Raw genomic sequence first — 17,141 nt, 5'->3', positions numbered from 1 at the left:
AGTCTTGATTCCTTTTCAGGTCACTTGTAGGACCAAGAAAGATGCAGACCAGAAATTGCAAGATAATTAGGAGTTTCTTGAATTCAAATTCCTTCCACTAGTGCCTGAGGTTCTGGAGAAGAAGGCAATGGCTTCAAAGCAAAAGGGAGTAACTAAGAAAGTGTCCCCAAGGAGAGGGCAGGAGATCTCTGAAAAAAGTTAAACTCCCAAAGGAAAAGGCGAGGGTGGAGGGAAGATATGTGAAATACATTTTGGACAGTGTCACTTTAAACAGATGGGTCTCTTTTCTCTGTGTAGGGCCAGGAACTCCAGGCGCTTGAGACAGAGTGAAGGGCTGAGAGGAAATCAAGATCACATGGAAAGTCGCTCACACAAATCAAAAGATGCCCTTAGTTATCAGGTGGATTTCGCAAATAGTTTATGACGGTTGATTGACGTTCATGAAAGCGTGCTGGATGGGGCGCGGGGGATTGGAGAGTGCTAGTGTTCTGCCTGCCGATGATCACGAATCTGTTGGGCTGCGAATGGTTTAAAAAGGCAAAGCAATCTAGGGGATGGATTTAAAGCTTCCTAGAGCATCATAATTTATCCCCTGTTTTACTGCTCAAATTGAGATGACTTCTGGTAAGAACAGTTCAGAGGAACAAAAACCATAGAGAAGGTACGGGTATTGGAAGCAAACCCACAATTTTGTGGGTGCTAGGACCACACTCGAGCCCAACTAAGCTACCAATCATTCCACTGACTTGTCTTTGCTTTGAAAACATTAACTTCATCAACATTCTTCTCGTAGATAATCTGAGACTGGAAAAAAGTCCCTTCCCACCTTCTACCCCTGCCTCAATAAAAATAATAATCTGTTTTTGATTAAAACAAACAAACTTTGCTTTTAAATCCTACTCATGGAGTAGACAAAGGATGCAGACGTTTTCAAACCTGGAGCTTCTGACTGGGGAATCTACGGAAATTTCTGACCCTCCTGAAGGACATCATGTCTATGCTCGCCAGGGGGTCTGACCCGCTGAACTTCAAGCAGCAGGCACCTCTGCCCACAATAAAAAGATTCAGTTTCATGCCTGAAGGGATAATCTGCAGCCTCTGGTCCTCTCTATTCAATGATTTTTCCTGGCATCTTTCAGTTCTCACTTTTCCAGCGTGTTCATGTTTGAAATTGGGGGCTTTCTACCTGTTTGGTTCAGGTTTCTGGAGTCTAAGAAATTACATGAACAAATGGTACAGCCACTTTGGAAAACAGTTCAGTTCAATTTCTTTAAAAGTTAAATTTTATTTTAATATATGCTCTGGTAATTCCACATCTAGGTATCTACCGAATAGAAATGAAAATGTATCTCAACAAAAAGACCAGTACACAAATGTTCATAGTGGCATTAGTCACAATAGCAAAGAAGGGAAATAACCCAAATGCCCATTAACTGATTAATAGATAACTCAAATATAGTATATCCATAAAAGAGAATATTATTCAGCCATAAAAGGAAATGAAATGCTGATACCTGCTACAACATGGATGAACCTCAAAAGCATTATGCTAAGTGAAAGAAGCCAGACATAAAAAAGCATATATCGTAGAATTCCTTTTATATGGAATGTTCAAAAAAGGCAAATAAATACATAGAGAAAATAATTTAACGGTTGTCTGAGGCCAAGGATAGAAATGGGAATTCACTGCAAATAGGCATGAAGAGACTTTTTGGGGGTTACTGAAAATGTTCTAAAACTGGACTCTGCTAATAGATGCACAAATCTGTAAATCTACTAAAAAACATTAAATTGTACACTTAAAAACAGGTGAGTTTTATGGTATGTAAATTATACCTAACAAAAGTGATTTTAAAAAAAAAATGAGTTCAAGAGTCTTCTACAGTGGCTGTTTCCTTTTACATTTCCAATGCTTGTATTGCCTATCTTTATCAGAGCCATTTTTTGTCAGTATGAAGGATTATCTCATAGTTTTCATTTGTGTTTTAGTGGCTGAGTGCAGTGGCTCACGCCTGTAATCCCGGCACTTTGGGAGGCCGAGGTGGGTGGATCTCTTGAGTTCAGGAGTTCGAGACCAGCCTGGCCAACATGGTGAAACCCCGTCTCTACTAAAAATGCAAAATAGCCAGGCGTGGTGGTGTGCACCTGTAATTCCAGCTGCTCCGGAGGCTGAGGCAGGAGAATCACTTGAATCCAGTAGGCGGAGGTTGTAGTGAGCCAAGATCACACCACTGCATTTCAGCCTGGGTGACAGAGTGAGACTCTGTCTCAAAAAAAAAAAAAATAAATAAATAAATAAATAATTGCATTTTAATAATGGCTAATGATGTTGAGCATCTTGTCATGTGCTTATTGGCCACTGGTATATTTTCTTTGGAGAAATACCTATTCAAACCCCTTCTCACTTTCCAATTGTGCTATTTGTCTTATTATTGAGTTGGGATAAAGATCCGTGTCTTTCCAGTCTAGCAATTAAAACAACTACGTAAATTGGTATTTATCAAAAAATAAATTTAGAAATTTACTAATACATTTTTTAAAAGATGGGTTCTTACTGTGTTGCCCAATATGGAGTGCAGTGGCTATTCACAGGCTCGATCACAGCGCACTGCAGCTTTGAACTCCCAGCCCTCCCGCCCCAGCCTCCCAAGTAGCTGAGAATACAGACATGCACCACCACACCCAACTTTAAATTTACTTATGTATTAATTTGTTAAAGGGATCCTTATGGCAACATATCAGTCTTTTTTTTTTTTTTTTTTTTTTTTTTTTTGAGATGCTGTCTAGCTCTGTTGCCCAGGCTGGAGTGCAGTGGCCTGATCTCGGCTCACTGCAAGCTCTGCCTCCCGGGTTCAAGCGATTCTCATGCCTCAGCCTCCTGAGTAGATGGGATTACAGGCGCCCCCACCACCATGCCCAGCTAATGTTTGTAATTTTACTAGAGACAGGGTTTCACCATGTCAGCCAGGCTGGTCTCGAACTCATGACCTTGTGATCCGCCTGCCTCGGCCTTCCAAAGTGCTGGGATTATAAGTATGAGCAACTGCGCCTGGCTATATACAGTCTTTAAATAAAAACCAAAGCCCTTTCTATGGCTTGCCAGCAGGGTTGAATCTCTGATTACTTCTCTCTTCCCATCTAATTCAAATTCCTTCATTGACTTTCCAGCCCACTAACTGTTGATGTTCCTTGGAGGTGCCAAGGGGGTTTGTGACTCAGAGTCTTTGCACCTGCTTTTGCTTGGGCCAGAAACCCTCTGACTCCAGATAACCTTATGCTCCCCACAGCTCCTCATTCTTGCCTCAGATATTTTTTTTCCTGCCTTCCTTCCTCCCCACTCACTCCCTTGCCTCAGCTCTTAGGTCACATTCTTAGGGAATTCTTTCCTGAGCAGAAAACTAATTGATTAATTAACCAATTTATCCATATAGCCTTTTGCTCATTGCATATTCGTTGAGAACCTATCAAGTGCTTTGAAGTAGTTTAGGTGTTATGAGTACACCAGTGAACAAAACAGACAAAATTCCTTCCCACAATAAGCTTACTTCCTGGGGAATGGTTTGGAAGAGAAATGCAATAAAATGTCATCACTATCAGGGAGTGACAACAGAAGGATCAGGGGAAGGGTGTCAGGGGTTGTGCCATTTTATAAGGGTGGTCAGGTAAAACCTATTTGGTAAGATAAAATATATGAATAGAGAACTACAGGAAGTGATAAATAAGACTTGCAGATATTTGGAGGAAAAGCATCCAATGAGAGCAAAAATTCTAAGGAAGGAGTGTGTCTTGTGAAATATAAAATAGCCCAATGCAGCTGGAGCAGTGAACCCAGGAGGGGTAGGAGATGAAATCATGACAGTATATATAATAGGGGGCCAGGTCATACAGAGTTTTAAAAACTGTTTTCAAAACTTTAGATTTACTTTGAGTAAGATGAGGCACCAGGGAAGTGTTCTGAACCAGGGAGTGAATGATTGTGAATGACTGGGCTAATATTTAATTATATCTCTCTGTCTGCTGAGTGTAGAATAAATCATGAGGCAGAAACAGGTAGACCAGCTAAAAGGCTTCCATGATATCCCAAGTCAGAGATGATGGTGGCTCAGCAGAGGTAGCACTGAAGGTAGTGAGAAGTCATCAGATTCTGGATATATTTTTTAAATTTATGGGAATAATTTTTTAAATGTACAATATGTCTCATACTGACAAGTTCTATGAAAAAGAATTAGGGGCTGGGCGCAGTGGCTCACGCCTGTAATCCCAGCACTTTGGGAGGCCAAGGTGGGCGGATCATGAGGTCAGGAGATAGAGACCAGCCTTGCTAACATGGTGAAACCTCGTTTCTACTAAAAACTACAAAAAAAAAAATAGCCAGGCATAATGGTGGGCGCCTGTAGTCCCAGCTACTCGGGAGGCTGAGGCAGGAGACTCGCTTGAACTCGGGAGGCAGAGTTTGCAGTGAGCCAAGATCACACCACTGCACTCTAGCCTGGGCAACAGAGCTAGACTCCATCAAAAAAAGACAGACAGACAGACAGACAGACAGAAAGAGAAAGAAAGAAAGAAAGAAAGAAAGAAAGAAAGAAAGAAAGAAAGAAAGAAAGAAAGAAAGAAAGAAAGAAAGAAAGAAAGAAAGAAAGAAAGAAAGAAAGAAAGAAAGAAAGAGAGAGAGGAAGGAAGGAAGGAAGGGAAAAAGAATTAGGAATAAAATTTGAAAAGGAATAGAAGAGGGCCATAGGTTTGGCAATTTTTAAAAAGATGACCATGGAAGACCTTTCTGAATAAATGTCCTTTGAATAAAGATCTGATTGAAGTGAGGGAGCAAGTCATGTGGATATATGGGGAAATCACAATCCACAGGGTGGGAACAACAAGAATAAGAACCCTAAGGCAGAAGAAAGCCTGGTATGTTCAAAGAACTGTAAGGAATCTATGAACAGTGTGAGATTGTGGGTCAGAGAGGTTCGGGGCAGTGAAGAGGAGCAGAAAGTGAGGGGGCTGGAAAATAGACAAGGTGAGATTGGGGGACAGAGAGACTGGAGGATGGAGAGAAAGACTGAAAAAGAGATGGGGTTGCTGAGGACAAAGAGAGAGAGAGACTGAGTGTGGGAACAACTGAGGGGTACTGAAGATATGCTGAGGGGTAGAAAGAAAAGACTGAGAATAAGTGGGCAACTGGGGTTCCAGAGGAGGTGCTGAGGTGGGGAGAGACAGAGGTTGAAGGACAGTAAGGCATGCAAAGGAGGAATCTGAGATAAAGAAAGGGTAGACTGAAGGGTGGAGAGAAGGAGACTGAGACAGTGAGGGCTACTGAGAGCTGAGGGAAGAACAGACTGAGAGGCCCAGAGAGAAGGAACTGGGAGTTCCGATGCCACATCAGCAGCCTCTGTGTACAGACTCTAGCGTCCCTGCCCCGCTTTAGCAGTTCCTACAGACGCTTGACCTGCCAGGAAAGGAAAGAAACCTGAGCCTCTGCTGAAAGGTGATGGATTTAAAGCCCAGCTGCTGAGGATAAGATAAAGGTCCTCCTGGGGGAGAACAGAGTCCCAAACACCATGACTGTCTGGCTTGCCCGGTGGCTGGGCCCTCTGCTCTTGGTTTCCCTCTGGGGACTCTCGGCTACAGGTAAGGGGAGGCTGGGGGTCAAGCAGGGCATCCTAAGGGGGCCAGCCTGACTTCCTCCCCTCCATGTCCCACAGCCTCCCTTCTTAGGCGCCTGGGTGAGCACATTCAGCAGTTTCAGGAGAGCTCTGCCCAGGGCCTGGGCCTGAGCCTGGGGCCAGGTGCTGCGGCCCTCCCAAAAGTGGGGTGGCTGGAGCAACTGCTGGACCCCTTCAACGTGTCCAACAGGCGATCCTTCCTGCAGGTGAGGCCAGGAGAAGGGGAGTCCACTGCCCATTCTGCCCTCTCCTCAGTCTCCCTCATCTCTTCCTCAGTCTGCACTTTTTTCCCTCTCCACACCTCAGTTCTCCCCATCCCTCTGCTTGAATCTCATGTTATGCCTTCTGTCAGTATCCCTTTTCCTTCCCTGTTTTTTAGATTTGGCCTTAGTCTCCCCTCTCCCCGAGGTCCCACTCTTTTTGTCTCTCAGATTTTGCCTTTCACCATTTCTTTCTCTCTGTCATTCACATTCATTCTTTCACTGCTCCTCCCTACCCCCTTCTCCCTGTCCAGACTGGACACAAAACCTACCACGAGGTCTCAGTAGGTAGCAGAAATTTGAACCAGCTTTGGAATCAGACCTAGCTCACAACAGGCACTCAAAGATACCTACCAAAAGAAGGAACAAATTCACCATTTTTCAGTGCTTCCTCTGTATTTAGTCTCCAAAGATCATCCCACTTGGATCTTATTCCTAAATCCATCTGCATTTATGTCTTATTCTACAATTATTACTTCAAGAAACAGCAAGTTCCTTCAATGTGAGAGCCACTCCCTCAGTTCTGGGGATATAAGAGTGAAAAAGCAGGCCAAAAATTTGCTGTTGTAGATTTTGCATTCTAGATGAGAAGAACGGGAGAAAAGTGAGCAAGTAAATAAACAAGCTCATTTCAGATACTGTTAAGTAAATAAGGAAAGATCCATTAGGGAGAGAAACTGGAACAAACGAGGAATCGAGAATAAGTCAGGACTCTCACTCACAATGCCATTTCTTCTTCCCCATCCCACCTCTTAGCGTTACTGGGTGAATGAGCAACATTGGGTTGGTGAGGATGGACCCATATTCCTGCATCTTGGGGGTGAGGGCAGCCTTGGGCCTGGCTCAGTGATGAGAGGTAAGAGGCAAGGTTGGGGAAAAGAAGGAGTTGGGATGCTGGTGGGGACCAGGAAGGGGAGCTGCATATTGCAATACTGTGAGACCTGAGGGGTGCAAGGACTTAAACTCAAGTTGCATCTCACACCCCCCCCCACCCATACACTCTTCACAGGCCATCCCGCAGCCCTGGCCCCAGCTTGGGGTGCCTTGGTGATAAGCCTGGAACACAGATTTTATGGCCTGAGTATACCTGCTGGAGGCCTGGAAATGGCCCAGCTCCGCTTCTTGTCCAGCCGCCATGCGTGAGTGGAGGAAGGGAAAGTGTTTATGGTCAAAGGACAGGAATGTCTGTGCTTTGGCATCTCTGCATCTGTGTCTCTCTCCTCCACTGTCTGAAGTCAACCTCTGAGTCTCTGGTTCCCTCTGTTTTCTTCTGTCTTTCACAGTATCTTGTTTTTTCTCTTTCCATTTCTGGGTCTCTGTCTCTCCCTATCTGTCTTTCTCTTATCCTGTATTCTTTCTGTTTCTGTGTCTCTGTCTGAAGTAAGCCACTGTATCACTGTGCAGACCACCAGCATTACTTACCTGGATTACAGCCACAGCATTCTCACCATTTTCACCATTTTCCCTGCTCTGCCCTTGACTTCCAGGTGGAAATAAGAGTAATTCTGTTAGTACATAAACCAGGTCATGATCCTCCCTGGCTTAAGTCCCTCAGACGTCTTCTGCATTGCTCAGAGTAAGGTCAAAGCTTTTACAGTGGCCATGGGGTCCAATGGGTTTTGGCCTCTAGTTAACTCTGACCTCCACTCTCTCACATTCACTGGGCTCCAGCTACACTGAAGTCCTCACTGTCCTCCAGACTTACAGGCACATTCCTGCCTTGAGCCTTTGAACTCATCTCTGCATGGCGTGACCTTCCCCCAGATATTTCTATGGCTCCCACCCCAGCCTCCTTCAGTGCATCTCACTCCTATTAACAACCCCCACCATTTTTCCCCCAACTTTACTTCACCTGCTTTTTGTTTCTTTCATCTGCTTTATTCTTACAGAACTTAGCTTTTTCTTTCCTCATTGGTGTCTCTGTCTGTTTCTGTCTGTAATAGTCTCTTTGCCTGTCAGTCTCATTTTCTCCATCTCTGTATCTACATACGTGCCTCTTTGTCTCCATCTCTGTCCCTCTCTGCATCTTAATCTTTTCTACAAGCTAAACGGTTTTCTAACTACAGCAGGATGGCACCAACTGCAGGCCATTTCAGAAACGTTAGGGAAGAAAGAAAGCCTTTGGGAGGAGAAAGAGGATGTTAGACATATCCAAACTTCACTTTCCATTTTTCTTTGTGTCTGTTCCCTCTCCCAATACCTTCTGACTCATTAGGTTAGGATCCCTCCTTCTCCTCTGAGTAGCCCTCCTTGAGTGCCCTCAACCCTTCCCTACATTTGTCAGGTTTTCATCTAAACTGACTTGGAAATTTTTCCTCTCCTACCTAAAACGAGAAGGGAAAGAGGGTGGAGGCGTTCTAGAAAGTGGACGAGGACAGGGTCTCCCTTGGCCTAGGCACACATGTTCTGGGAAGTATATGTGGCTTTGAGAACCCTTGAAAACACATCATGAGAAAACAGCCCTGGCTTCTGGCCAGATTCACCCATTCATGTATCTGGATCCCGGTTTCCCCCAGAATGGGGAAATCTTCAGGGATTCCCAAAGATGAGGACCGACCGAGTCCCCCCTCTGACCCTAGGCTGGCTGATGTGGTCTCTGCCCGCCTGGCACTTTCCCGCCTCTTTAACGTCTCCTCCTCCAGCCCCTGGATCTGCTTCGGAGGCTCCTATGCCGGCTCTTTGGCCGCCTGGGCCCGGCTGAAGGTCCTGTGACTTCTGCGGGTGGGCTGGGGGGAGGGAACTCCAGGGCCCCAGTCTCAGATAATAGAAATACCCTCCCACCACTACCTTCCTCCCGCCCCCCAAAGAATTTTGCACAAGCTGTCCTCACAAGAGCCCGAGATCACACAGCGAGGGAGTGACACAGAGGCAGGAAGATATGCGATTCCAGTCCCTCAGCCCGCAGGCTGACGGCGTCTCCTTCCTTAGTTCCCCCATCTCATTTTCGCGTCCGTTGCCTCCTCCGCCCCGGTGCGGGCCGTGCTGGATTTCTCCGAGTATAATGACGTAAGGATGGCGGGCAGCAGGTGCGGAGGGTAGGGGGGTCCCAGTGGACGGAGACCCTCGACACTTCCGATACCTTCCTCTGCGGTCCGACCACAGGTGGTATCCAGAAGCCTAATGAGCACGGCGATCGGCGGGTCCCTGGAGGTAGGAGGTGGGGCCTAGACCGAGGGGGACTGGGAGGGAAAAGAGGCCTCGGATGCCAGGGAACAGAAGGCCACAGAAGGGCGAAACCTGCAATGTGGCGAGGTCTAAGGAAGGTCGGAGCTCGGGAGAATAGGCAGGTTTTGGAAGAAGGCGGGAGCTGACGAAGAGGCGGGGCACCAAGAAAAGAAGCGCTCCCCAGGGAGGGCGGGGTTTGGGCAGGGACGATCCTATCCGGAGGTAAGGCTCAAGGTGGGGCGGGGCCACAACGGAGGGCGGGGCCTGCAGGGAAGACCCGAGGAGGAGGGCTGCGGGTCCAAGGTCTGGGGGCGGGGGGCTGTGGGCGGGGGCCTGGGCCAAGAGCTGGGTCTGCACCCTCTGAGTCTCGCTGCAGGAAAGTGGGGAACCCAAGGAGGACGCAGGTCCTGGGCAGGGAAAGCCGAGGCCCAGCCTAAGTATTGGCGGACACCGGCTCTTGCTTCCCACAGTGCCGGGCGGCGGTGTCCGCCGCCTTCGCGGAAGTGGAGCGGCGGCTGCGCTTGGGTGGGGCGGCTCAAGCAGCGTTGCGGCGTGAGCTGAGCGCGTGCGGTACCCTGGGCAGCGCTGAAAACCAGGCGGAGCTGTTGGGGGCGCTGCAGGCACTGGTGGGAGGTGCAGTGCAGTATGATGGGCAGGCGGGAGCGCCGCTAAGCGTGCGACAGCTCTGCGGACTTCTCCTCGGGGGCGGGGGCAACCGCAGCCACTCCACGCCCTACTGCGGTCTTCGTCGGGCGGTGCAGGTGAGCACAAGGACCCAGGCGTCCACCCACTCTGACCACTGACTCCCAGGAGAACTCAGGAACTCACCCTTGTATTTCTGGCTTTTGACCTCTGGGGACATAGGCCCTTGGGCCCTGGCTTGCTGAGAAGAGAGGAGGAATTTATGTCTTATGTATGTACATTGTTCCCTAGATTGTCTTGCACAGCCTGGGCCAGAAGTGTTTAAGCTTTTCCCGAGCAGAGACAGTGGCACAGCTGAGGAGCACAGAACCTCAACTGTCCGGTGTGGGTGACCGGCAGTGGTTGTACCAGACATGTACCGAGTTCGGCTTCTGTAAGTGACTGGCCTAACCCTAACTTTGTCCCCTCAAACAACCTTTTTACTGTGCCCAGAGAAGTCATCTTACAGGTGGTCTGGACTCATTTCGACCCAGCGGTCAGGCATTGTGTAACCTGCAGATGTTGGGCTGGAGAAGGTGGAAGCCATACTAGTGTGCGCATGTGCTTGGTCCTCACATGCCTCCTCACGCACACACCGAGGTCTCCACTTGAGTGATCTTCCCTTCAGCCTGTTCTTTCTCTGTGTCCCCATTCCAGGGATGCCCCCCTTTCCCCAGCCACCAGACTAGAAACTTGAGCCTTGTTTTAGTTGCTTCCTTCCCATTTTCTAGCTAGCCTGTCAATTACTGAGTCCTCCTCACTCTGCATGGACAACTCTGTAGTCCATCCCTTCTGCTTTCTGTGCCTACCTCTGCTGTCCTGCTAGGAACCTCCATCCTTTCTTGCCTGGATCCCTTCCCAGCCTCCTCTCTGGTCTCATGGTTTTCACTTCATCTCTACAATCCAACTTTCTCATAGCATCCACAGAGATCCTTGTAAGTATAAACTTGTCCCTCCTCTACTCAAAACCACAGCTCCTCAAAGACCCCAGGGTAAGGTTGCCAGATACAATACAGGATGCCCAGTTAAATTTGAATTTCAGATATACAACAGATTTTTTTTTAGTATAAGCATCTCCCAAATACTACATATGGTAAAGTTAAATGTTCAAATTCCAGCTCCAGCTCCATTTTCTACTCGTGATCTTGGGCAAACTTGGGCAAGTGACTGACTTCTCTATGCCTGTTTCCACATCTGTAAAGTGGGAATACAAACAGTACTTCTCTCATAGGGTTGTTTCAGGACTAAAAGAGGTAATATTTGTAACATTCTAAGAATAATGCAGGTCTACAGTAAGTATTCCATAAACCCTTGCTATTGTTATTATTATAAGCCTTTACATATTTTAACCCTCTTAATACATTAGTCTTCCTAACACCTTAGCATCTTTGTACATGCTGTTTACTTTGCTTAGATTATTCATCTTCAAGTCTCAACAGGATGTCCTCCCTCAGGAAGCCATGATCCCTCAAGATAAGTCAGCCTTCCCACCTCCGACTTCGATAGCTCTGTGTTCTCTTTAGCATTTTACACAGCCTGTCATCATACATTTTTTATTGCCTGTCTTCCCCCCTGGATTGAGTCCTATGACAGCAGAACCTGGAGCTGTCTTGATTGCCACCGTGTGTCCAATAGTGTACAACATTTATCTGAGCACATGGTAGGTGGTCAACAAATAGGGAGGGAAGGGATGAATTAATCTGATGTTATGGGTTAGCTTTACCCTGAAAGCACAGTGAGCTACGGATTTTAAGCAGGGGAGACATAATACAATTTGAGCTCCGAGCATTCCAGACCTTTGCACATGCTATTTTTTATGCCTTCTCTCTCTATCTTTGTTTGGCTCAGTCCTACTCATTTCTCAAGGTCTTATCCTTTGCAGGATGCTTTCCCTGAGCCCATCTTGTTTCCTCTGGGATCCCTGCCTTCTGGCCTTTTTCCATTATAGCCCTGATCACTCTGGGCTGTCACTGTTGGGGGACTGTGTGAGTCTCTCTGCCAGGACTGTGAGCTCCTTGAAGGGAGTATTACAAATGTTCTGGTCATCACTGAGGAAAGCTCTGAAAATGATTATTAAAGGAGAGTGGTGGGCTGGCTGTATACCCACACTTACAGGTATCTCCCTACACAGATGTCACCTGTGGGAATCCCAGATGTCCTTTCTCCCAGCTCCCTGCACTACCCTCCCAGCTAGACCTATGTGAGAAGGTGTTCGGGCTCTCAGCCTTGTCAGTAGCCCAGGCTGTGGCTCAAACAAACTCCTACTACGGTGGCCAGACCCCTGGGGCTAACCAAGTGCTGTTTGTTAATGGTGAGCATGCTATCAAAACCTGGCTCCTAAACCTCCACCTAGCCCCAGCTCAACATAGCCCCATCCTCTCCCAGCCCCCATCTACCTAGCCCCATCCTCTCCTTTCTTTCCAGGGGACATAGACCCCTGGCATGTGCTAAGTGTAACGCAGGCTTTAGGATCCTCAGAATCAGCTCTTCTTATCCGCACTGGCTCCCACTGCTTGGACATGGCACCTGAGAGGCCCTCAGACTCCCCCAGCCTCCGCCTAGGGCGCCAGGTAAGAGAAAAACGTCTCTGAATAATTTGCATTCTCATTTGAATAATCACTTGCATGTTCCTTCCTTCTGCTGGTGCTGAAATCTGACTTTCAAAATTCTTCCCACCTCCCCACAGAACATCTTTCAGCAGCTACAGACCTGGCTCAAGCTGGCAAAGGAGAGCCAGGTTAAGGGTGAGGTCTGAATCTCATACCCTTTCCACTCCCTGCATGGTCACCTCGGTCCTGGACACACTTATTCACTGAACAAAAGAAAGCAGCTTGTTTTGAAAGAAGAAATTCCCAGGAATTGGGATTCAGCACCTGTTCTGCATGTAACCGGCATGTGTCTGCAAACATCTTTATTCCCAACTTCAAGTGCTTTATCTCAGAGAGTTATGGAAATATAAGTAGATGATTATTCTCATTGTAAATATTGGTATTTTGAATGTTAAATGTCAAACAAATGTGACTCCTCATGCTGGTGCCCTCCCCCTGCTGATCGGATTCTGGTTCAAATTCTGCCACTCCAGTTCCTGGGTTAGGGGCTTTGCTGTAAGTTTCTCTTTCTGGACTTTAGATCCTGAACCTGTCCTTGCTTCTCAGTTTCTCTCACTGTACCCCTTTCCCTCAGTCTCTTCCTCTCTCTTTGCCCTGTCACTATTTGTCTTTCTAGTTTCCTGTTTCTCTGAATATCTTCATTTCTATCTCTGTGTTTTTGTCTCTTTCTCTGTTTGTCTTTCTGTTCTTCAATCTGTGTTTTTGTCTCTGGCTCTCTGTCAGTGTCTTTGTCTCACCTCTCTCTCTTGCTCTGCCCTGGCTATTTCCACTTTTCTATTTCTGACTGTCATTTTTGTTCTCTGTGTGTCTCCTAGTCACTTTCTCTCTCACTCTATCTCTGTCTATATTTCCCTCTCTCCTCTGCTGTGTCCTCAATCTCTTTGTCTTCCTGAGGCTCTGTTTCTGTCTCTGATGCTCTTCTGTGTCTCTATTTATTTTCCTGTCACTTAATCTTTGTCCTTCTCTATCTCTCTCATTTAGTCTTCCTTCCACACCCTTCACTCACCATCTCTTCCCACAATCAAATATCACTCCCTGGTACTTCCAGCTTCCAACCCTAGGGATTCATCATTCTGGTGGAGACTCCTTCTTCCAGGGCCTGGGAGGACAGGGCTAATCCTAAGGGTGCCTGCTTAGGCTATGTTAACTGTGACAAGAACCTGCCATAGATTTGCACTGTTCTTTCCTAAAGAGCAATTGTTTTTAACAATAAATACTTCTCAGCTTTTTGTACATCTTTGTATGCACAGAGATGGTAGTTTTAGAGTTTTACCCAGTTTCATATTTCCTTGTTGGTAAGAGGCAACCTCCTCATGCTATCATACCAGAGTCAATCTCCACTACAGATTAGTTCTGCCTGTTCTCGATCTTTATATAAATGGAAACATGCAGTATATACTATATGTTTTTGTGTCTAGAAGTTTGAAATCAAGGTGTCAGCAGAGCCATTCTCTTTCTCACAGCTCTAGGAGAGAATCCTTCCTTGCCTTCTAATCCTTCCTTGACCAAAAATGAGAGGCAGAAATAGAGCAGTGGAAATAGCCAGGGCAGAGCAAGAGAGAGAGGGGAGACAAAGACACTGACAGAGAGCCGAAAACAAAATTACAGATTGAAGAACAGAAAGACAAACAGAGAAAGAGACAAAAACACAGAGATAGAAATGAAGATATTCAGAGAAACAGAAGGAGATTAGAAAGACAAATAGAGAATGCTTCCGTGCCGCTTCCGTGCCTCTTCTGGCTTCTGGTGTTTGCCAGCACTCCTGTGTTCCTTGGCCTGTAGATGCATTACTCCAGTCACATGGCCATTTTCCCTGTGTGCCTTCACATCACCTTCCTTCTGCACGTGCCTATCCATATGTCCAAATTTCCCCTTTTATGAGAATACCAGCTATCTTGGGCTAGACCCAGCCTATTGATCTGATTTTAAGTTGGTTACCTCTGTGAAGACCCTGATTCCAAGGTTACCTCTGTGAAGACCCTGATTCCAAATATGGTCACAGACTGAGGTACTGGGGGTGAGGAGTTCATTGTATCTTTACTGGGGAGAAGGTGGGACACAGTTCAACCATAACGCCACCGAAATGATAACAAGTGAAGGCTATTTATTCGGAACTTGCTGTACCAAGACAATCCACCACCATTATTTGTGTTTGGCAGCAATTCACAACAGGCAGAGGAGTGGGAAAGCGCTATAGTGGAAAAAAGAGAGGATTCTTGGTATGCCTTAACTAGAGGCTATGGCATGGGGAAGCTGTGGGCAGGCTAACTAGAAGAGGGGCATCATATGTGATTGGTTGGGAGTACATGTATGGCTTTCCTTCATTGGTCCTAAGTTGAAAGCAAGGGCAAAAATTAGGGAATTCTGGCCGGGCGCGGTGGCTCAAGCCTGTAATCCCAGCACTTTGGGAGGCCGAGATGGGCAGATCACAAGGTCAGGAGATTGAGACCATCCTGGCTAACCCGGTGAAACTCCGTCTCTACTAAAAAAAATACAAAAAACTAGCCGGGCGAGGTGGCGGGCGCCTGTAGTCCCAGCTATTCTGGAGGCTGAGGCAGGAGAATGGCGTGAACCCGGGAGGCGGAGCTTGCAGTGAGCTGAGATCGGGCCACCGCACTCCAGCCTGGGCGACAGAGCGAGACTCCGTCTCAAAAAAGAAAAAAATTAGGGAATTCTGAGTTATTATATTTACTAAGTGCTAGCCATTTGGAGCCAATCAGAACAGGGGTATGATTGTTTGTCTTCTCCTACTGTTTGCTACAGATAGTAGCTTGACTTCCTGGACTGGTTACTGTAATAGTAGGTTGGCTTTCTGTGCTGGTTACTGCAGGTTGTAGGTCAGAGGTCCATTTTTACTTTTAGTTTGGCCATTATCCGTTTGTATATTCAATCTCTCAAACTTTTTATCTTGGATCTCATGTGGCTTGGGGATTGCTCTCTAGTTCAGGGAGTTTACAAGTCTACTGTGTATTCAGCCAGAGACAGTATCCTTTCTGGTCTTTTCTGAGCAAGCCCACCCTTGTGCATGTGTACAGTCTTCCAGACCACCAGAGATGAGTGGGTGGTCTGGATGACTGTGCACTTGCACAAGGGTAGGGTGCCCTTCGGTCATCCCTAGATGTCATTTTTAAATTTCTGGTAGATTTCTAAATTGAATATATTAACTTGCATGCTTCTGTTAGTATCCTTGAGCTGTCAGTTTTCCCTGATTACTCTTCACTGTGACCTCTATTGTTTTCAACCTTGCCCTTGGGCCGGATTTTTCCATGTTCTACTCCAAATAAAGTCAACCCCTTCACACAGGGGCCCTGAGCAGCCAGTCATCAAAGTTTGCCATACCTACTAGGGCAGAACCTCTTTAACACAGAGTTGAAGCTTTAGGGAAGTGGGAATAGGAGCTTCCTTGCCAAGGAGTAGGAGTGGGGCTCACAGGAGCAATGGGAGTTACTGGTCCTCACAGATAACCCTTCATGTCTAGAGTGGGACTTCTACAACATGTTGGGAAGGGGAGAGATGAGCACAAACCCTGGCTTAAGTGCCACAGACTTTCATGGTCTCTACCAATACTCAGTAAGTGATTTTCAATATGCTGTAGAAATTTGGTCAATTTCCAGAGACTTTAAATGAAAATCCTACCTGTACCTGGGATAAGTGAGGTACTGCACTTGTAGAATGTGAGAAATTACTCTTAAGATAGAGTCTGGTGTATTTTTAAGTAAACAGCACAGTTAAAACAAGAAGATCTCGGCCAGGCATGGTAGCTCATGCCTGTAATCCCAACACTTTGGGAGGCCAAGGTGGGTGGACCACCTGACGTCAGGAGTTCAAGACCAGCCTGGCCAACATGGTGAAACCCCCTCTCTACTACAAATAGAAAATTAGCCAGGTGTAGTGGCCGGCTCTGTAATCCCAGCTACTTGGGAAGCTGAGGCAGGAGAATTGCTTGAACCCAGGAGGTGGAGGTTGCAGTGAGCTGAGACCACACCACTGCATTCCAGCCTGGGCACCAAGAGTGAAACTCCTTCTCAAAAAAAAAAAAAAAAAAAAAAATACAAAACTAGACTCTTATAGTTTGCAGATGAGAACAATGAAATCTCAAGAGATGATCTAGCATCTCACAGAAACAAAGGCAATAAAACTCATACTTAAACCTACTCATCTAAATTTATGTTCAAAGCTTTTATTTCACTACCAGGGCTATAATGTGGCCTGGAACACATGGCATGTATGTGTGTGCATATGTGTGTGTGTTGGCCAAAGAGGTTGGAGGAAGTTTTTGATACTGGATCAAGCACTCTTAAAAATTAAAATTCCTACTAATGCTTCTGCCAACCAAATTCAAGACTATCATTTTTCCTGAGGAAAACCTGCCTGGTGGTACATGCCTTTGTTAACATCAAATTCATTAAAATTAAAATTACACACACCCACACACACACACACACGTCCCTCCTGAATTAAACAGTTTTCTGCAGTGACTGGGAGTCACCTCCAACCATCCCAGGGGGGCAGTTTTGTTTTTGTTTTTTGAGACGGAGTCTCACTCTGTCACCCAGGCTGGAGGGCAGTAGTGGATCTCAGGTCACTGCAACCTCTGCCGCCCGGGTTCAAGCAATTCTCCTGCCTCAGCCTCCCGAGTAGCTGGGATTACAGGTGCCTGCCACCACGCCCAGGTAATTTTTGCATTTTTTAGTAGAGACGGGGTTTCACCTTGTTGACCAGGCTGGTCTTGAACTCCTGGACCTCGTAATCCACCTGCCTCGGCC

The 17,141-nt window shown here is 46.6% G+C and overlaps 1 protein-coding gene across 2 annotated transcripts; it reads left to right on the top strand.

The window, feature by feature from the left end:
* The first annotated feature begins 5,509 nt into the window (after positions 1-5,509).
* On the top strand, positions 5,510-14,749 carry LOC105491663 (serine protease 16). Of its 2 annotated transcripts, XM_011758251.2 has the most exons (12): positions 5,515-5,625; positions 5,700-5,866; positions 6,677-6,776; positions 6,930-7,059; positions 8,500-8,623; positions 8,849-8,926; positions 9,023-9,070; positions 9,556-9,846; positions 10,019-10,160; positions 11,898-12,077; positions 12,191-12,336; positions 12,453-14,747. In XM_011758251.2, the coding sequence occupies exons 1-12, from the start codon at positions 5,556-5,558 to the stop codon at positions 12,519-12,521; spliced, it is 1,545 nt and encodes a 514-aa protein (XP_011756553.2). In that variant the 5' UTR covers positions 5,515-5,555; the 3' UTR covers positions 12,522-14,747. The 2 variants fall into 2 exon arrangements, with proteins under 2 accessions (XP_024651774.2, XP_011756553.2); XM_024796006.2 differs by lacking the exon at positions 11,898-12,077 and having other exon boundaries at positions 5,510-5,625; positions 12,453-14,749.
* Positions 14,750-17,141: the final 2,392 nt, after the last annotated feature.

The sequence above is a fragment of the Macaca nemestrina genome, chromosome 5 (genome assembly GCF_043159975.1).
Source record: "Macaca nemestrina isolate mMacNem1 chromosome 5, mMacNem.hap1, whole genome shotgun sequence".
Lineage (NCBI taxonomy): Eukaryota > Metazoa > Chordata > Mammalia > Primates > Cercopithecidae > Macaca > Macaca nemestrina.
The sequence above is the reverse complement of the archived record's forward strand: the minus strand, read 5'-3'. Positions and strand labels throughout refer to the sequence as shown.